A 22,481-nucleotide genomic window follows, 5' to 3' on the forward strand; every position below is an offset into this window, starting at 1 on the left:
TACTGCTTACCTGCAAAAGACATAAGAAATGTAAATGAATTAGTTGCTCAAAAGTTGATATTAAGTTATAGAGCTGTCTCACTCACCTTTTGTCCAAGCGGAGCATTATTTGCAACAATAGTATCACAAGGTCACAGATTGTAGTGGATTTAGAGGCAAAGTTAAAACTAAACAAAGAAACTTCTGAAATCTTCACAAACATGAGGTCAGTTGGACATTCACTGCGATTTTTGCATCTCAGTTCAACGTGTTCTAAGATATATACTTCCATTTAGAGCACACAGGCAAGAAAAAATTGTAAAGGTCAGCAACCCAGGGCAACCAAAATCCCACTTTCAACCAAAAGATAAAAACATAAAATAAAATAAAAATATTACTTGCTCCTGACCTAAACTTAAAAGCCATGCATTCCCACAGTATTCTTGTCAGCAAGTTAAGGAAGTATGGGCTGGATGAATGCACTATAAGGTGGGTAGAAAGCTGGCTAGATTGTCGGGCTCAACGGGTAGTGATCAATGGCTCCATGTCTAGTTGGCAGCCGGTGTCAAGTGGAGTGCCCCAGGGGTCGGTCCTGGGGCCGGTTTTGTTCAATATCTTCATAAATGATCTGGAGGATGGTGTGGATTGCACTCTCAGCAAATTTGCGGATGATACTAAACTGGGAGGAGTGGTAGATACGCTGGAGGGGAGGGATAGGATACAGAAGGACTTAGACAAATTGGAGGATTGGGCCAAAAGATATCTGATGAGGTTCAATAAGGATAAGTGCAGAGTCCTGCACTTAGGATGGAAGAATCCAATGCACCGCTACAGACTAGGGACCGAATGGCTAGGCAGCAGTTCTGCGGAAAAGGACCTAGGGGTGACAGTGGACGAGAAGCTGGATATGAGTCAACAGTGTGCCCTTGTTGCCAAGAAGGCCAATGGCATTTTGGGATGTATAAGTAGGGGCATAGCGAGCAGATCGAGGGACGTGATCGTTCCCCTCTATTCGACACTGGTGAGGCCTCATCTGGAGTACTGTGTCCAGTTTTGGGCCCCACACTACAAGAAGGATGTGGATAAATTGGAGAGAGTCCAGCGAAGGGCAACAAAAATGATTAGGGGTCTAGAGCACATGACTTATGAGGAGAGGCTGAGGGAGCTGGGATTGTTTAGTCTGCAGAAGAGAAGAATGAGGGGGGATTTGATAGCTGCTTTCAACTACCTGAAAGGGGGTTCCAAAGAGGATGGCTCTAGACTGTTCTCAATGGTAGCAGATGACAGAACGAGGAGTAATGGTCTCAAGTTGCAATGGGGGAGGTTTAGATTGGATATTAGGAAAAACTTTTTCACTAAGAGGGTGGTGAAACACTGGAATGCGTTACCTAGGGAGGTGGTAGAATCTCCTTCCTTAGAGGTTTTTAAGGTCAGGCTTGACAAAGCTCTGGCTGGGATGATTTAACTGGGAATTGGTCCTGCTTCGAGCAGGGGGTTGGACTAGATGACCTTCTGGGGTCCCTTCCAACCCTGATATTCTATGATTCATGTATAACTAAATAAGGGCAACCCAGAATTCCCCACTCAAAAAGTCATGTCTATGACCTCCAATGATCATGCTACATTGTAATATAACAGTGATTACCACCCAACCAGTTAAACCCTTCACCAGAGTCAATTCCGCCTGTGGGCTATATTCCATCACCTTGCAGAACTCACCAGGACATATGCAGGAATTTTACACAAAGGCAGAACTTGGCCTGTAGAGAGAAGAATTTTGCCAATGGGGAAAAACAAAGCTCTTATTTTAAGGCCGGAGGCAGCAATTCAAACCCTTCATATGTTCCATGCAGCGAGGAAGAAACTGAGGCACATTTATCTTTTCTGTCTCTTTTTCCACCACCTTTCCCCTGCTCAGATTATTCCATCCCTGCAATTCTTGTCCCATGTCCCTTACAGTGTTCTTTTCATATGCACTGTCCTGCTTCCTATTAAACTCTTCCCTATTTCTCTCTTCCTCAAAAGGATCCTGTTGTTGTCACTGCGCTTTCTTCAGACTTCCTCTCCAGCCATCCAAATCCACCTTCAGTTGCTACAGAATCTTGGGATTAATGTTCCATCTCTCCCCAATTGCCCCAGAACTTCCCAGTTCCAACATCCCAACTGCCATTCCAAACTCCTACGGCATCTTCTGACTGCAGCATCAGTTCTCTTTTAAAAGAGGCATCACCCAAAACATTCTGCTTTTGCTTTGCACAAGATAGAGGACGCGAATATCGCTCTGGGTGCAGGACATCACCTAGAGCTCAAAGTTAAGGCTAGTTGTTTGCGTTTGGATGGCACTAAATGGCCTGCTACTTTTGAGTTTCTCTTAGGACTCTGTTTAGTCCATTGGACCCATAATGCTCTTCAGGATTTGTACACCTGCCTAGCTTTATATGTCATCTACTACAAGAGTACTTCAGAGATGGAGTGAGGATTTACGATGTTTTCAATAGTTACTTGAAAATGTAAACGCCCTGCATATGCACAGATATTTCCATTCAATAGTGCATATAAAGAAACTGAGGAGGAAGATTAGTTTTTGTTTTCAGCCCTGGTCACACAAATGTAAGAGTTTTAAGTGCACATAAGAGGCTTGTTTGTGCACTTAGGACAAGGATATAACAACTCAGTTTGGCTATAAAAATTGACAATAGTTTTCTTATTTAGCACAAACATTTCAGACCTAAGTTGTCCTCAGTCAAGGTACCTTAAGAAGAGTGTCCTCTTCTGGTCCAATACGTGAATATAGCTGAACTGCTCAGTAACAGTGATCATAATATAATTAAATTTAACATGCTTGTAAGATAGGGGGGCAGCGAATACCAAAGAAACTCACCACAGTAGCATTTAATTTCACAAAGAGCAACTACATAAAAATGAGGAAGCTAGTTAAATGGAAATTAAACGGAACAATCACAAGACTGAAAGGCCTGCAAGCTGCATAAAATCTTTTTAAAAACATCATAACTAAATGTACACTCCCCCTCTCTCCCCCAAAAATGTAAGACCACCAAAAAAATGCCACCATGGCTAAACAATGTGAAAGAGGCAGAGATAAAAATTGGAAGTTAAATCTGACTGAGGAAAATAGAAAAGGAAAATAAACACTGGCAAGTCAAGTGTAAAAGCGTAATTAGGCAGGCCAGAAAAGAATTTGAAGAGCAACTAGCAAAAGACACAAAAACTAACAGCAAAAAAATTTTTAAGCACATCAGAACCCGCCTGCCGAACAATCAGTGGAGAGCACTCCTGGAAGAAAAGGTTGTTGCGGAGAAGCTAAATGAATTCTTTGCATTGGTCTTCCCTGTAGCAGATGTGAGGGAGATTCCCACACACGAGCCATTCTTTTTAGGTGACAAATCTGAGGAACTGTCCCAAATTGAGGTGTCGATAGAGGAGGTTTGGGAACAAATTAGTAAATTAAACAGGACTAAATCACCAGGACCAGATGATATTCACCTAAGAGTTCTGAAGGACCTCAAATGTGAAATTGCAGGACTACTAACTGTATGTGTAACCTATTGCTTTAATCAGCCTCTGAATGAGAATAGCTAAGGTAACACCAATTTTTTAAAAAGGCTCCAGAGGCAATTCTGGCAATTACAAAAGTTGGTACGCCTAAGAGTCAGCACGGAAGAGTCAACATGGCTTTTGTAAAGGGAAACCATGCCTCACCAATCTATTAGAATTAATTGAGGGACCAACAAACACGTGGACAAGGGTGATCCAGTGGATATAATGTATTTGTACTTTCTGAAAGCTTTTGACAAGATCCCTCACCAAAGGCTCTTAAGCAAAGTAAGCAGTCGTGGACTAAAGAGGGAGCGTCCTCTCAGAGATCAGTAACTAATTAAAAGATAGGAATCAAAGGGTAGGAATAAATTTTCATAGTGGAGAGAGGTAAATAGCAGAATCCCCCAAGAATCAGCCCTGGGACCAGTGCTGTTCAACATATTTATAAATGATCCGGAAAAAGGGGTAAATAAAGAGATGGAAAAGTTTGCAGAGGATACAAAATTACTCAAGCTAGTTAAGTCCAAAGCTTACTGCGAAGAGCTACAAAAGGATCTCACCAAATTGGGTGACTGGGCAACAAAATAACAGTCAAGATTCAATGTTGATAAATGCAAAGTAATGCACATTGGAAAACATCATCCCAACTACATGTACAAAATGATGGGGTCTACATTAGCTGTTCCCACTCCAGACAGATCTTGGAGTCACTGTGGAAAGTTCTCTGAAAATATTGCTCAATGTGCAGCAGCAGTTAAAAGGTCTAACAACGTTAGGAATCATTAGGAAAGGGGTAGATAATACAGAAAATATCATAATGCCACCATATAAAGCCATGGTACGCTCATGCCTGGAATACTGTGTACAGTTCTGGTTGCCCCATCTCAGTAAAAGGTATATTGGAATTGGAAAAAGTACTGAGAAGGGCAACAAAAATCATTAGGAGCACGGGCGGCGGGTGAGCCCCCCTTCAGGGAGGCTAAACTGCTAGCCCCACTCTTTCTGCCCACACCCCACCCTGCACTGCAAGAGGAGCCCCAAGCCTCCCCCGCCCCTAATGCTGCTGGAGGAGCTTTAGCCACCCACCAGCAGGCCCCCTGGCCCAAGCCACTGGCCCGACTCCTGGGACAGCCAGAGGTGCCGGCAGGCAGCAAACCCCAGCCCCAGGCCGCTGGCGGAAGCTGAGCCCTCGCCGTCTTCAGGGGAGACAGGGAGTGAGGCACTGCCTCGGGTCAGAACAAGGGCAGGACCATGGCTTAGGTTAGGGGAGGCTTAGCCTGCCCTGGCCTTTGATACCTGCTGCCTGTGATTAGGGGTATGGAACAGCTTCCATATGAGGAGAGATTAAAAAGACTAGGACTGTTCATCTTAGAAAAGAGATTACTAGAGGGGGATATGATTGTGGTCTATCAAATCAGGACTGGTGTGGAGAAAGTGAATAGGGAAGTGTTATTTGCCCCTTCACATAACACAAAAACCATGTGTCGCCAAATGAAATTAACAGGCAGTAAGTTTAAAACAAAACATAAGGAAGTATTGCTTCACACAACACCCAGTCAACCTGTAGAAGTTGTTGCCAGGGAGATGTTGTGAAGGCCAAAACTGGGTTCAAAAAAAGAATTGTGTAAGTTCCTGGAGGATAGATCCATAAGTGGCTACTAACCAAGATGGTCCTGGATGCAACCCCAGATTTGGGGGTTCCTAAACCTCTGACTGCCAGAAGCTGGGACTGGATGGATCACTCAATAAATTACCCTGTTCTGTTCATTCCCTCTAGCGCCAGCCACTGTCGGAAGAGAGGATACTGGGCTAGATGGACTATTGCAGTGACTCTCCTGAAAGGGGTACAGTAGTCTGGAAAGGTTGAGTCTGATGTGTCTTTAAGTGAGATGAAATTTGGGGGTACACAAAACTACTTGCTTACAAAATCAGACCTAAAAATACTAAAGTGTCACACCACTATTACCGAAAAATTGCTGACTTCCTCATTTTTACCACATAATTATAAAATAAATCAGTTGGCATATAAATACTGTACTTACATTTCAGAGTGTAGTATACAGAGCAGTATAAACAAGTCATTGTCCGTATGAAATTCTAGTTTGTACTGACTTAGCTAGTGCTTTTTATGTAGCCTGTTGTAAAACTAGGCAAATACCTTGATGAGTTGATGTACCTCCTGGAAGACCTCTGCATACCCCCAGGGGTATGTGTACCCCTGATTGAGAACCACTGGACTATTGGTCTGACCAAGTATGCCATTCTTATGATAATGATTAGAAAACAATGCTTTAATAAGAATTTCAAACACTGGAATTCTAAAAACATATCCAGAAATCAGTCTTTGAACTGCAACAGATGACTTGTTCCAATAACTATTTTAACCGTAGTTTGCAGTTCCTAAGTGGTAAAGAAGTGGTATGATATTTAAATTTTAAAAGTAGAAGAAAGCACAGAGTATACCAAACATCCTTCATCATAATATTGAGTAAATAGATCTATTAACCATGTAGAGAAAACAGTAACAAAGCTAATTGTGATTGAGACAGGGCAGCCATATAGGCGAGGTTGGCTCCAAACCAGACGTTCTTTCACACTCTAGAGATAACTAGAAGAACAAAAACCAATTCCACCTAATAGTAAATTTGAAATACCAACCTCTGTTACTATTCTCTCTCTGTGCTTACCTGAGCAGCAGATGCTTCTGCAGTAAGCACAGTCAAACTGGCACACAAGTAGAATTGCACGTTCAACAAAATTTGAATATCAGTACTTTGACATCAAGGTGATTAGCATGGTATAAATGCCCAGAAAAAAACTGTTCTCATCAAGAGAGCTCTTTTGGAGGACTCCATCATTTATATCAGGTTCTGATACATAGAAAGGAATTATTAGTGCAACAGAACAGCAAAAATAAATTATATAAAAAGAGAGATTTTTACAATATTGACAGGTTTCAGAGTAACAGCTGTGTTAGTCTGTATTCGCAAAAAGAAAAGGAGTACTTGTGGCACCTTAGAGACTAGCCAATTTATTTGAGCATAAGCCGATGAAGTGAGCTGTAGCTCACGAAAGCTTATGCTCAAATAACTTGGTTAGTCTCTAAGGTGCCACAAGTACTCCTTTTCTTTTTACAATATTGTATGAGCATTCAGTTATACAAATGAATACAGAAAGGTTCCCATAGTAACATGAATCCATAATAGATGGAAGAGTCTGGAATCATAGATAGCATGTTCTTGTCTCCATAACTGGTCACCAATACCAATATAAATCATTAATGGCATGGTCTAGTTTTGGCTATTCTCAGCTTCCTTCTCATTATGGCAGAAGTTCTTCCCATTTTGCATATAGGTGGCGCTAAGTAGTTAAGTGAACAGTAATTGAATTTCACGTCACACAATTTGGACCTATTCATATGCAAGCAGCTCTTTAAAAGGAAAAATAATTATTTTTTGATGGCAAGAGTAAAGACAAACTGTCATATAGGCTGGGAAGACATTGACCAAAAAAGTATAGGAAACTTTGATTCCCTTGGAAATATAGCCATCATATAACTTGGAGAGGAAAGCATCATTTAAATTAGTGTTGTAGTTTTTCTAAAAACATTAAAAGAATCAATCATACCCATTAGATCATTTCTAACTAATACATAACTCTTCTTGAGTGCCATTGTTTTTTTGTGCAAGAAGATGTTATGCTGTTCTGTAATAGATACTGAAGAAATTGCTGACTGATGCACTTGATTAAAGCTTAACATAGGACAGGTTTCTGTGCACTTTCATTCTCCAGAATTACTTCTTTTCTGTGTTTTCCAGCATATGTTCACTCCCTAAATATTTTATATAGTTTTTTTAAAGTCATGTTTATTCCAAATTGCGAAGACACAACAATTACTTTTAATATTCATTCCTTTCCTAATTAATCCAGATTCTTACATGATGTATCTCCTCTCAGCACTAAGTCAGTCAATGGCGCTTCAGGATATTGCATAAAGTTATATATATAAATTTTAAAATGGTCAATTTAGATTTTAACTTGTTTATCAGCTATAATGGTACTTGGTTAGATTTGCTGTTTCCTAATTATTTCATTTTAAAATAACTGATTCCAGACAGAAACACTGAAAATACAAGCTCCAATTGACATTAATGACTGGGAGATTGAGTAACTTCTTACAAATTAATAAACTAACCAATGTGAAAACAGTCAGACATACTGTTAAAGTAAAAATAAAATGTTTATGTATCAAGTGCAGTTTAATGTTATAGATATACTTTAGAATTTTGAAAAAGTGACAAAGTTTTACTAGTGAGGCATTACTACAGCATTCTGAAATCTTTGAAGAAAGGGGGAGTAGGAAATCTTTTAGGTTCGAAGATTAGCAGAGAGAGAATCAGTGAAGTTCTACTGTATCAAATCTGCTAGTCCTATGACTGAATTCTGATCAGATTTTAAATCAACATGCCTCAAACAATTTGCATAAAGAAACAAACAAAACAGCAATGAAGTAGTTAGCATTTGCTGCTAAAATCTTCTGAAAAATTCTATTAATTCACACTGACATTCTATTAATATCATTTGGACATCATGGCAGTACAAGAAGTGCTTTTCTTGCAGACATAAGATTAAAGGTTAAAGAGCATTTGAAATGCAGAAGTATTCATTTAACACTTCTTGAGTATACTACTATTGATCTGTTGACCGTTTATAAAATATATTCAAGTTTAGAGCATCAGCTAATGTTTTAAATTTAATTTCAATTTTTATGAGAAAACATTTTACCAACAGCAAAAACACTTGAGCAAAATGTTTACTTCTCTGTTAGTTACCATGCCAGGAGAGATAGTAAAATTAAGAGCACAAACATTCAAAACAGGAAGTGGCTTTTCATTATAAGAATCAATTTTTATTTTTTGTTTTTTTTTTACAGTGTAGTGATTGAAACATATTCCATTTGAGCACAGCGGAACTTTAACCTGCAAAATTGATTTTGTATCACAATGTGCATCAGAAGAAGGCAACACAGCTGGATCATAATAACTAGTTAAAATATTTCTCTTTGAACACTGAATATTACAAATTCTTTAGAACACTATACACTTCATATAATTTTATATACTGCTACCCACCTTCTTATAATTTACATCCGCTTTATAAATGGTTTCCTTTAAAAATCATGTGGAAGGTACAAACAATGTAAGTATTAAACTCAAGGCCTTGAAGTTTTACAAATAATTAAACCAATGTATCAAAATAATCATAGCTCTGTGGTTACTGTAGCTGCTAGTCCGGTTCTGTAACACACTGCTCCACAATTTCACGCAAGTTTGGATTCTCCATCGCAGCTGCTACTCTCTCTTTATCATTTATTTGCTTGTTGACTGCAAAAATATCAGATGAAAAGTAAGTCAGAGCCATTTTACTTAGGAATTCTTGTACAGTAATCACATTGTGCTAGATACTTGACCCTGCACTGAAGTAGGTCCCTGAAATCTTTGTAGACACTAGCAATCTCAAGCAATGGGAATGGAAGACAACAGACAAAAGGAATAAATGGATTGTGACATCTTTCTTCTATTTTATAATTTTAATTTTAAATGTTGATAGGAGGGACTATAATCACTTTGCTCTATGGAGAAGAGGACTAGGATTTGTAGAATAGATTTGTCCAAAGGAGTGCAGTGCAGGTAGAAATGGAGATGGCAAGATAGACCTATTGAAGGAGATGCTCCTGGCGTACCGAAAACACACAGGAATGGGGGAAATGACATGAAAGTGGTGTTGAACTGGGCATCTTGGATGGAACAAAGAGAGATTAGAAGGAGATAAGGGAAAGAGAGGCAAGTGGGAGAAAGTGATTTCTAGTGGCTGTGTGTGACCTATCACTTTCATGGCATTTCTAGTCCAGGAAAGGAATACGTAACACCCTGTTCATGCTGGATATTCTGCAGTCCTTAAGTAATGTAAAATTTGTAGAGCCACATCAGACCCTAAATTCCTCTCAACCCTTCACAACAATGGGACAATCTGGACAACTGGCTAATATGGAACAAACATTGTATTTTGCTTCCTTGTAACAGAAAAGCCATCATTAAGACATAATAGCACTAATACTCATTTCTTACATTTGCATCTATATCCTGATCTTGGGTAGGAATTGTCAAAGTTGAAATTTTATGAGCTCTAAATTTTGCTTTTAATTTCTTAGGCTCCAATATCCCTGCATTTGGGAACTCAACTACTAGTTCCCATTGAAGTTTGGTAAAGTTGCATAGATTTTAAGCCCTGAAGGTACCATTAGGATCTCCTAGTCTGACTGCCTGCAGAACACAGGCCGTAGAATTTCACAAAGTGACTCCAGCATCAAGTCCATAACTTCTGGTTAAGCTAGAGTGTAAAAATCAAGAGTGGATGTTTAATGGCTCCAAGTGATGGAGAATCCGCTGCATCCCTAGGTAAATTGTGTCAATCTGAATTTCTCTAGTTTCAGTTTCTAGCTATGTGACAGAGAAAGGAAAAAAATCCCAAACGCACCCCATATTTTCCATGTTAAAAAAACATTCTATTCATTTTAGAACAAAAGAAGTGAAAGGGCAAAACCTGGCATGGGTGGAGTCCTTTGTGGCTCTTTTTTATTTGGAAAAAAAATTGGTTTTATTTTAATAAAGACAATTTTACAATTCAGATTTTCTATGGCACATGCTTGCCAGTCCAGTTCCTCCACATTTTAAAAACCATAATACAAACAGTCTAGCATTAATATAAGATTGCAAGATCAACCACTCAAAGTAAAGAAATTCCAGAAATGTACTTAGCTGCACATATGCAATACTTCCTATTTATTTCCCCCCTTTTAAAAATGTAACCCTCAATATCACAGTAAGATATATTAGATGTGCAACATGAACAAGTTTGAATTTCATTGCAGCAACTTACATTCTGAGATTTCCCAATGGCATGGTTCATCCTGCAACTATGACACTGCACTAATACCCAGGGTGGTGGGCCACACACAGATTCTGAAGCCAGTGTCATTCAATTTATAAAAATCCACTTACTGTCCTCCTCAGTGGAATGGGCACCTTCAGATATATAAATTTCCAACTAGATAAGAAATAAACAATGTTAGCCACACACTTGAATAGCGGTACTCCCGCATACTGTTGGGAAAGAGAAATAGCTGTACAAAGTACGCACACTGATTTAACAATGAACATTTGTGAACTATCCTATCATCCGCAATAGGCAGGTCTCAAGCTTTTTCATCGTCTAGATTTTACGAGAATGTCTTACGGGACATCTCCCCTCCAATTCACAGCTCTATTGGTGATCACTCCTATTGGTGGTCAAACTGAGGTAACCATATCAATTACTTACATGGCTAAGTATTACTGGGAAAGTACTTAAGTGTATGTTAAGTTTTCTTTTAATGCCGTTAAGCAGCTGGAAATAGGGAGGAGAGCCAGCACTATCTTTCCAGCCAGCTCTCTGTAAACCACAAGCTAGTGTTCTGTAGGTCCTGATTTTGGAGCTGTTTGTCTAGAGGCTACAGGAATTGCAACAGTCACTTTCATAAACAGAACAGGAGGACGTGGGGCACCTTACAGACGAACCAATTTATTTGAGCCTAAGCTTTCGTGAGCTACAGCTCACTTCGCTCTGAAACCTTTCATAAACAGCTTACTTAAACACATTTGGAAAATAAGACCCTTTCAGGGAGGAAATCCTAAGCGATATTTACCACCCCCACCCCACATTCTTTAAAGCTCTGTCACATCATTCTCAGCTTTTGCCAGTGGGGACTAATGGGGCTTTCTGTGGAAAGTGTCAATGCAGTTCAATCTTTTGGCTGAGAAGGGGATGTGAAGAAGCAGTGAGAGTTGTCACATATAGAGCAAAAAGGGTTTCTCTACTTTCAGGAAGTGCATTTTGCCTCCACGTGGCTTAGTATCTTGAAGTAGCAAGAGTTTGAGCTCAAAATACTATTACAGATCCTCTGCACGGAAGTATATTACATTACAATTCCAAACTTGGATAGCCTTTATATTATAGGTTTCAGAGTAACAGCCGTGTTAGTCTGTATTCGCAAAAAGAAAAGGAGGACTTGTGGCACCTTAGAGACTAACCAATTTATATGAGCATAAGCTTTCGTGAGCTACAGCTCACTTCATCGGATGCATCCTGTGGAAAGTACAGAAGATCTTTTTATACACAAAAACCATGAAAAAATGGGTGTTTACCACTACAAAAGGTTTTCTCTCCCCCCACCCCACTCTCCTGCTGGTAATAGCCTATGCAAAGTGATCACTCTCCTTACAATGTGTATGATAATGAAGGTGGGCCATTTCCAGCACAAATCCAGGGTTTAACAAGAACATCGGGGGGGGGGGGGGGCGCGGCAGTAGGAAAAAACAAGGGGAAATAAGTTACCTTGCATAATGACTTAGCCACTCCCAGTCTCTATTCAAGCCTAAGTTAATAGTATCCAATTTGCAAATGAATTCCAATTCAATAGTCTCTCGCTGGAGTCTGGATTTGAAGTTTTTCTGTTGTAATGTGGCAACTTTCATGTCTGTAATCGTGTGACCAGAGAGATTGAAGTGTTCTCCGACTGGTTTATGAATGTTATAATTCTTGACATCTCATTTGTGTCCATTTATTCTTTTACATAGAAACTGTCCAGTTTGACCAATGTACGTGGCAGAGGGGCATTGCTGGCACATGATGGCATATATCACATTGGTGGATGTGCAGGTGAACGAGCCTCTGATAGTGTGGCTGATGTTATTAGGCCCTGTGATGGTGTCCCCTGAATAGATATGTGCGCACAGTTGGCAACGGGCTTTGTTGCAAGGATAGGTTCCTGGGTTAGTGGTTCTGTTGTGTGGTATGTGGTTGCTGGTGAGTATTTGCTTCAGGTTGGGGGGCTGTCTGTAGGCAAGGACTGGCCTGTCTCCCAAGATTTGTGAGAGTGTTGGGTCATCCTTCAGGATAGGTTGTAGATCCTTAATAATGCATTGGAGGGGTTTTAGTTGGGGGCTGAAGGTGACGGCTAGTGGCGTTCTGTTATTTTCTTTGTTAGGCCTGTCCTTTAGTAGGTGACTTCTGGGAACTCTTCTGGCTCTATCAATCTGTTTCTTCACTTCCGCAGGTGGGTACTTTAGTTGTAAGAATGCTTGATAGAGATCACACATTGTAAGGAGAGTGACCACTTTAGATAAGCTATTACCAGCAGGAGAGTGGGGTGGGGGGGAGAGAAAACCTTTTGTAGTGGTAAACACCCATTTTTTCATGGTTTGTGTGTATAAAAAGATCTTCTGTACTTTCCACAGGATACATCCGATGAAGTGAGCTGCAGCTCACGAAAGCTTATGCTCAAATAAATTGGTTAGTCTCTAAGGTGCCACAAGTACTTCTTTTCTTTATATTATAAAGTATAACAGTTCTCAAAAAAGGCTGTTCCCAGGCAGCATATTAATGGTATCCACAAATTTGAACTTCAAGGCTATTTGTAGTGAAGTTGTTTATTTACTGAAGTTATCTGCTGTACAAATTAAGGAAATGAACTGTATATACCTTTCATTAATTTAAAGCACCAAAAATTTTAAGTTGTTTTCACTACATAACCAATCACTTTCGGGCCAAGGGTATGATTAAATAGCTGGCAGCGCACAACGTCACAAACACAATTTTCTAGAAACATGGGTCACAGTTTTTGCGGTGAGACTATTCCCAAAAGCATGAAGCCTCAGGCAAGTAGCTACAAAAGTAAGAAAATCCAGTGCTGAAACTCTGGTATAAGGGAATGATTCAGGCCATCGGCTCAAAGTATTGCAGCAAATATATCTAACATCAATATTATGGTATTTGGTATCCTATGCAACAGAAAGGCACTAACACTCAGGCTAGGTTTTCACTGCCAAAACAGGCCTCTGGGCTTCTTCACAACAAAATAACCAACATGCATTCGTTATTTTGCAATATCAACACACACTTTTGGGTAGTGAAGACAAAGCCTTAGAAGCTGGATGTTAGCCACAGTCTTAAGAAATTTGAAATGTATTTAAGTCCAGAGACAAGTATTTTTTAAGTGAGTTTTGGAAGAGCTATAAACCCCCACGCTTTAGGTCATGAACGAGCTTCTAACTACTGGGGTTAGGAAATTTCCTTAGATTCCTGCACATTCCACTGTAGTGGTTGGTGCTGGCCACTGTCAGATGATATATTGGACTAGGTAGGCCACTGGCCTGGTCCAATATGGCAATCCCTGTGTTCCTATTTAAGTTACAGGAATAAGAAATCTCATTTCAAATCCTGGTTCCATTTCCTACCTTTTCAGTGCTCACAAATTCTCCAAGCAAACTCACTATGAGCTCCCATTTCCCTTTTGTTTGTTTTGCAGAGAATCTTCACATGAACTGTGGAGGGCACCTTTATTCCTTAACATCAGAATTCCAACTGACACTGGCACGTTACTCACTACCTTACCTTCAGGTCGCCTTGTCTCGCTTACTCACTCAGGAATCATTGGGGACAACCACCACCAGTTATTCCAACGGTACAAACAAACTCAGTAACCAGATAAACATTAATAAAATTCACAATGCCTGGCTGCTTTGAAATGTTCCTGTGGCCCATAATTCTTTCCCTTGAAGGCATTAGGAGGACTTAGATAGATATTTGGGGTTGTTTGTTTTAAGATGTCCTGTATTTTCCACAATCCATCCCGACCACGTGTCAAAAATAAAGTGACATGGGGTGTGGAAAAGTCAGGAGGTTGCCTTTAGCACAGTTCCCCTTTCCAGAGTTTAGCAAAACCCGATTTATGTGGAAAGAACAAACAGGATTTTTTTTTATAAATGCTTTGAGGAACAAGATAATCACTATTACTCATAAGTTCCTTTATATGCTGGACAGTGCAGCAAGATATCCTATTATTCCATATGCAAATTACTATGCACTATTTAAAAACACCAACAGATCTTTTTGACCACAATTTTAAAACTAAGTGAGCAATCTTGCAGTTTGTTTGGTTTTTTAAGTTTGTCATTTGGTATTGGGCATACATCCACGCACAATCTGATATGAGAATGGTAGAAATGAATACTTTACCTTGTGCTTAAAAGGCAAACATCTCTGAAGTTTTATTCGCAAACAAAGCCCTGTTTAAAAACAAAACATAAAAAACATTTTTTTCATTCGCAAGTTCAAGGAGTTCTGTAGATGATTTAAACAATTTTTTTGGTCTGCCTAATTTCCAGTGGACATACATCTACATCACAAAAGCCATCTATACAATTGGCAATTGTCACCCCTGTAGCATTCTCAGCAGAAAGAGGGCGGGATGAATGAATGACAATGGAGACCCTCTGACCCTCTGGTTCTTCCAGATCATCTAGGGACAAGGCAGGCTAATAGGGAAGCTTTTTCTGTGCCTGCTTTGTACTGAGAGAGAGACTTTAGTCTCCAAGCACTTTATAGAATGATCACTCCTCTCCTCATCTACATTCCTGTACTAGAGGTTCTTTCCTACTATTGTGGCCGCACTTAAATTCCGCTGAGGACATAATGCAGCTATTTCTTTTGGAAGATTTCTCTTTTGTTAGAAGTTCAGCAAACAGTTTGAAAAGAACACAATCTTGGAACAACTTGGGGGAGCAGGGAATTCTTCTGTCTCCCAAATTTATCATCTACTCCTTGCTTAATTTTCAATGTACATTAAATTATTTGTTAAACTCTGAACACGTGCTCAGTATCATACAAACCACAGAAAGGAAACAGTCCTTGTCCTAAGGACCTTATGATTTAAATCTTGGATTAATCTAAAAAACCAGCAAGTGACACATCAGTAAAAAAGTATTGACTGCTTACATGTAACACTCAAACACAATGTTATCTAAATTAGGCCTTTCTATTGTACTCATCACTGTAGTCACTATATGCTTTTAGTGATAAATTAGGAGATGACATGCAATTAACCTAGAGAGAAACATCTGAAATCTAATGGGTTCATCTTTGTATTCATTAGCACAGGGCAGACAGATGAAGAGAATGCTTGAATCCAGTACAGAGTATGACAGATCAAGCAAGCACCCTGCAATTCTTTGGGACAGAAGACCACTACAAGTATGTGACTCATTTTTCAGTGACCTGGAGATTAGCCACTGGACTGACCAGGAGCCACTCTCAGTTACAGTAATAACAACCATAACTCTCCCAGCTGCCAGCTCCTTTCAGAGAGTAAATATCCAGGCCGTCACAGACTTCTTAAAAATATATTTGTTTATTCTAAATTGAAAGATAGTAAAGAGCGCCCGTGCACAGGTTCTGAGCACCCTGCCAATTAGTTAGAACAAAATGCCATACCATCAGCTCAACCCTTCTATCAAGCAGCAGCCCTAGAAATACCAACACCTCAGTATATTGGCCCATGCCTCAAAAATCACTTGAAAGAAATAGGCCCTCCAAGATGCCCTAGAAGTCAACAAATCTGGACTACTTCAGAGCAGGGACAGGAGGGGATTCCAGAGTCCTGGGGCCTTTATAGAGAACACCCTGGCAGCCACTCCCCTCTCTATTATATCTAGGCTTGGAAGGATCAGATTTTTAATTGGTAAATGTCAGTAAATGTCCATCTCAATGTACACATACCGACCAATGAAAAATATATTTCCATTGATAATAATAAAAACTTACCAATAGGTACAGTAAGAAAAATGATGCTTGAGAACTTATTTGAGTTTGGCTTAAGGATATTTACTTTGTATATTTTGACATGTGATGTTGACAATGTGTGTTTTAATGGTTATAAAGCTTTTACTTTTTGAATCTCAACATGTCATTAAATAATTATCTGACTTCCCCCCCCAATTATCAGACCAGTCCATAATTTCTCACAACTGAAAATTAAAAAAACTATCATTTTAAAAAGCTTTAAAATAAGCATTGCTATTATCTGTCAAAATTATTTAAAAAAAATAAAAATTCAGTTCTGCCAAACCCAGTTCTATCAAGGAGGATAGAAATTCAGCACCACACAGACTAACTCTCAATCGGTTGGTCCCAGGCTATTTAGGGCCTAGTAGGTAAAAAGACATAAAACACCAATTTAAAATCAAGTAGCCTATGCACGAGAGGAACTCTGGCAAACTGCTTATTGCTTGTACTCTTACATGTGCTGCCTAGCTGCTTAAATATACTTGCTGTAGCCCTTTCCTTTTACAGAATGAGGAACTGTGGAGAAACAGAGGTCACTCAGAACACAAGAATACAAAGCCTGTGGAAATCAAACCGTGGCAGTCAAGTCACAGTACTCTAAAAGAGAGTCAGCTGTTTTATTTCTTAAAAATCAGAGTAAAAATCTTCAGACTATTTAAATACATATACTGTAAGTAATAGTTACTGTACATGAGCCTGATCCTACTGACGTTGAGAGTGCTTTGGAGCTCACAGAATCTGTTTTTTGTAAGGGCTTTTCTACCCCAGCAAATTGTCTGGAATAGCTATTGTGGAACAGTTATTCCATATAGCTCCCAATATGAACACTCTTATTCTACACAAAGGCACTAAGTGTGGAACAGAAGAGTGTCTATACAGGGAGATAGCATGACCAACTACTGCGCTTCAAATTCACACCCTATCTTATTTCAAAACAGCTTCCCTATGTAGATAAGCCCTATGTAAATGATTAAGTAGCTGCCAGTCCTAAAATAGGCCGATTAATTCTTAACCATTTGTACTTCACTTTCCCATACAAAGAAGTGGAGTGATACTTCAGCATGAATTACTTCTTGGTTAAATTCAAACATTTATTTTCCTTCAAGGAAAAAAAGTATTTAAAATGTAAAATGAGAATCCTTTGTCTGTGTTAATTTAGAATTATAAAGCTTGTTAATCTTGATACGTTATAACTAAGCAGCATAACTTCAGAGAACTGAAGTCTGGTTTCATCACAGGAAGGAAACAGGATAAACAACATCCCAACTAAGCACAGAGTCAAAGAAAATACGCAAGAGTAGAATCTTGTTCTACTTTGTGACCTTTTAATAGTACATAAGAGGGTTTGTTTTATTTTTAAGATCTGACAAAATGCTTTTCTTTAAACTTCTGCAGTAATGCTGGAACCATACATCATTTTGGAACGTACCCTTCTAGCGTAAGTAAAAATCAACTCCTATCAGTTATTCATATTCAGGAGGATACAAGCTGGGTAAATGTACAATCCCTAGATTGTAATAAATAAAAATTAAAAATATAACTTCAATTTTTAACAGACCTAGACACAGAAGCCATCACAGCTCTAATCCCATAGTATTTTCTTCAATGGAGTTTTGCATGAGTAAGAACTGCTGAAGAGAGCCCAATATGTTATTTCTCTTAAATCAGTGAAGATTAATCTCTCAAGACAAGACTACACTATAAACCACATTGCTTTACTCCCTATTCATCATATACTACCAAGGCACGGTATTACTTAACAATCACTGCTCTACATTCATTTCAACACTAATGCTTCCTCTCTCCCCATTATTTCTAAAGTCTGGCCACCATAGTTATCTAAGGCCACCTTGGGCTCCTTAGCTAAGAAGCAACAAAGCAAATACTAAAGCCCTATCTGTACTGTGGCTTGTTAAACATTTTGAAACACCTACAGCAACAGTAAGCTGTTAAATGGTTTACTTCCACACCAAACCATATTGCAGCTGTATTCAGAAGTTGTGCTATAGATTACCTTAAAGGGACTAGTCCAGTGTCATTGTTTGCACTACCATATGTAGAAAACCTCTGGCTACACTGAACTGTAAAAGAGTGGTAGGTCCATGTCCGTGACAGCCATATTTGAAGACAGTTGTCAAGCCCAATACTATTCAAACTAGTGTGGCTAGGGCCTAATAAGCAGCAATCATGTACACGTAACTCACAATTCCTTTTCTTCCTCTCTTAACTCCATAGTATGCATCCGATGAAGTGAGCTGTAGCTCACAAAAGCTTATGCTCAAATAACTTGGTTAGTCTCTAAGGTGCCACAAGTACTCCTTTTCTCTTAACTCCGTGCGTCTTGGAACTACCAAATCATGAAGAGGCTTTTTGAAAGCCATCATTCCTGAACAAGGCCTAGAGGATCTTTTTGCTTCTTAAAATGCTAGTCAGTTTAAGAAATATTGCAATATTTCTTTTGACTGCTTTGTATAATGATTTCTAATATACAAGTCCAAGCAAAAAAAAAAAAAAAAAAAAAGGGGAAAAAATACTTTATTTTTATTAGTGTTACTCATGTGAACCTCCACTGTATTTGGTTTACTGTTGCACATTTTAGAAGAAAACTACACGGCCATTTATGGGAATATGAATCTTACCAATGAGAGTTGCCAAAGAGCAATGAGGTACTGTTGGTGTAAACCTGATAATAACGAGATATTCATCTTCTCCTATCTCGTGCACTTCAACACAACTTTCCGTTACCACTTCCAGTTCTTCTAAAGTGCTAGGCTTCTCTGGATCCCGGATAGTTCGAATTATATCTAAAGCATAAGGGCATACACCAGAAATGAAATGCCTTTTATACATTAGAGGGTTAGGGGAAAAGTCACAGGTTTTTAACAAGTTGCTCTTCCCAGCCTAGTTTTTTCACCTCCTCTCCGGGAGAGACCCGGTTACAGAAACATCTTGTTGACTCAGTTCACCCAAGAGGAGCAGAAACCAAACCACCTGTACCTCACCGGGTCTGCTCCTCTCCATACAATGCAAACATTTCTACCTTTCATGGTCAAAGAACATAGCATTTTACTACCTACAAATGGAGTGCATCAGCTCTGCACTGTTTTGACAGGCAAAACACAGACCTTACCCAGAACACAGTATGGATTTAGTTTATAGTATTATCTTATTATATCAAACCCTTTACACAGGCAATGTGGTTGTTGACACCTCTCTCTTACTGAAATTGGTATGCTTAGCACTTCACAGAAGAAAAGGAAAATAATATCCTTGACTGGAGGAACTTCTGATATATGGGCAAATTTTGCAAGGTTCTAAGCCACTCTTGCTCCCAAAAAAATCAATAGAAGTTGGAGACACTAAGCATTTTCCAGGATGAAGTGCTTACATTGTGGATTCAAAACTATTACAACTGTTTAAGGATAATTAATAAACTGAAAAAGAGGTATCCTCCTGTTTATAAGTTTAGATCATCCAATCACTGGACAGAAACAATACAATACGATTTCAGTGACCAAATACTTACAGTGAGGAATTCATGAACAAGTGACAGGATAAAATTTGTTTGCATGATCTAACATCAGCAGTTGCAAATAAAGAATAAATTCGTAAAAATCATTATCTGATTAATTTCAGATTAAGTCAACCTTGTTAACAAAAAAAAAAAAGTTTTTTTTTAATCAACCTACTATAGATGTGGCTGACTGGAGCCCATACTACAAACCTAACCCGTTTTGGTTTTTTTTTTTTAAAAGGGGTACGCCATGCAAATGCAGTTTGCTGAAAAACAACCCCAAGCTCTTTCAGTGGAAAAGCATTCCAGCAATGGATGAACTCAGAGTGTGCAAAAGGACTTTGATTACATTCTTTGAGTACTCAGTGTGGTCCTCTCAACTGGCTTTATTTTCTGCCCATAGACTGCATGAGAAGTCATTTTCTAAAAGTAATGTCTCAAAGCCCTTTGGTGAATACAATATTCATCCTACATGTGTGATAGCATTTAATGCTGGCAATAAAAGCTAATATTGAATCAAATACCTTTGGACCTTTTCATAAACTTGTTTATATATAAATGGGCCAAATTCAGCCCTGTTGTAATGCCATTAACTATAGTGGAGTTACACAAGGGCTGAAACTGACCCACTGAACTTTCCTGCCAGGAAGTTTTACTGACAGTCAGTGACTCATCAGTTTACACAGTGGAATTAATGTACGTCCAGGATGATCTGTTGCATAATAAAATCAAGAATCAGAGTGCCTTCTTCCTAGTAAAATTAATCTCTGAACAGTGTTAAGATTTTAGAATTACTTAGTATATTAAAAAGACTATGTTTCAGATAGCATATGGGATCCAAATACTGAGTATCTGAAGTGCAGCTAATAATCCAAATTAATGCCAATGAAAAGTGTGCCACTGATGACCCACTCAAGTCTGCTAACTTCCCTCTTTCCATCAGTAATTACAACAGAGTGGCTCTAGAACAGTGTGCACAAGGTCTTCAATCTGGCCTCCAATTCAGTATTTGCTATTTTTTGCCCTTCCGGCTAAAAACTAAATCTAAACTTGATTTATAATGTATGGAAGAAATGCTTTTGCCACCAGATTTGGTTTTAATATTTAGATTGTAAACTAGATGACTTGTGGTTTGGAATTGCTCCAATGTTCATAGGAAAATACTACTACAAACACAGTATTCTTACTGCATGGGACCGCCCCTGCGGGGAAGGGGCATGCTGGCAGCACAGGGCCGGCCAGGCCACGGTGCATCTGGCAACTGCCGGTTTGTAAATAGTGCCCTCGCGCTGGGCTGGGCTGGGCTGGGGGCCGCCGGGCCGCCCCTGCCATGCCATGCCCCATTGCCCCTGGCCGGCCCCTCGCTCTGGGGACTGACCTCCCCGCAACGTGCCCCATTGCCTCCAGGGGCGGCCCACAAATCTATTTGGCGCCGGGCCCACAAAAGGTTAATCTGGCCCCGTCTGCCCTTTCTGGAGTTACCCGCCTCACATTAACTGCCAAGGGCGTCGGGCCTGTGCCCTAGCCAGAGGGATGAAGTAACAAGGGAACTTCCCCCGTGGAAGTGACCCTGCGGGAGGTTCACCTGACACCTGGGCTTTGGAGACAGCTTCCCACCCTCCAGAGATCTCAGGGCCAGGTGGGTCCCTAGGCACCTCTCTCTCCCTGCCCCACTGCACCTGGGCACCAACAACCCACCCCAACGCTCTCAGTAACCAAAGCACTCACCCACCTGCCAGGGCCGGCCGGCCGGCCACCCACCTTCCTTCAGAGCGGCCAGCCAGCCACCCCCCGCCAGGGGCACCGCCCAGGGCGCCCCTTCCTCCAGAGCAGCCGCTCGCCGCCCGCCTCACAGGCCTGGAAGGGACCCCGAGAGCTCCTCTAGCCCCGTCCCCTGCTCTCGGGCGGGGCGAACGACCTAGAAGCGCCGCTCCCCGCCCGCGCCCGGGGCACTGACCCCCCGCTCCCCGCACCGGCTGAGATAGTCACCATACACCTCCAGCGCTTTGTCCTGCTCCATGGCCTGGCTCCCCTGCGCATGGTCCCCGCTACGGAGCCCGGAGAGCCACAGCACCCGGCCCAGCAGCCCGGCCACCAGCGACATCCTTCCGCTCCGCCATCGGAGAGAAACAGCCCCGCGCGGCCACCGTCCCTGCGGCCCTCCCCGGCAGCTTCCGGATAGGCGACGGCGAGCGGGCGGGGCCAGATCACGAGGGGCGGGGCATACAAGGCGCGCGGAGCGTGCAGGGCCCAGGGAAGTGACAGGGGTTTAGGCAGGGCCCGGGCTCGTAGGGGCGGGGGAGCCTGGAGGATGCTCCGCTCCACCCAGCCCGGCCCTGGGGAGCAGCTGTGCCAGGGGCGTGTTTGTAATGGGCACGTTTGGGTGTAAGCCTGACTTGAGCTTTGCAGCAATTCAGTGTGTTAACACCTTTCCCGGGTTGGGGAGAGCAGCCCCTAAAACAGTCATACTTGTGCAGGGTTTGTCATCAGCGCTCGTGTCCTGTGTGGGGTGCAACCCCTGCACGGTGACAGCACGTTCTAGAGATGTCAGTAGCAGAGGCTTCCCCAGGACTTGAAATTAGAGGGGGTGTTCGAATTTACGGGGGGGGAAGGGGGTTTTTGGAAAACGACTACATTGGCAACACTGCAGGGGTAACTGGTTGACCACTGGAGGAGGATGGGACAGTTGGGGGGGTCTAGGGAAATCCCT

At 40.8% G+C, this 22,481-nt stretch overlaps 1 protein-coding gene across 1 annotated transcript; it reads right to left on the bottom strand.

Annotated features, from left to right (window-relative positions):
• Positions 1–8,243: 8,243 nt before the first annotated feature.
• CIAO2A (cytosolic iron-sulfur assembly component 2A) lies at positions 8,244–21,979 on the bottom strand. Its single transcript, XM_074966662.1, has 5 exons — positions 21,761–21,979; positions 18,897–19,061; positions 14,653–14,702; positions 10,599–10,644; positions 8,244–8,921 (listed from the first exon to the last, which is right to left on the bottom strand). The coding sequence occupies exons 1-5, from the start codon at positions 21,873–21,875 to the stop codon at positions 8,824–8,826; spliced, it is 474 nt and encodes a 157-aa protein (XP_074822763.1). The 5' UTR covers positions 21,876–21,979; the 3' UTR covers positions 8,244–8,823.
• Between the last annotated feature and the right edge of the window lie 502 nt (positions 21,980–22,481).

The sequence above is a fragment of the Natator depressus genome, chromosome 10, assembly GCF_965152275.1.
Source record: "Natator depressus isolate rNatDep1 chromosome 10, rNatDep2.hap1, whole genome shotgun sequence".
Lineage (NCBI taxonomy): Eukaryota > Metazoa > Chordata > Testudines > Cheloniidae > Natator > Natator depressus.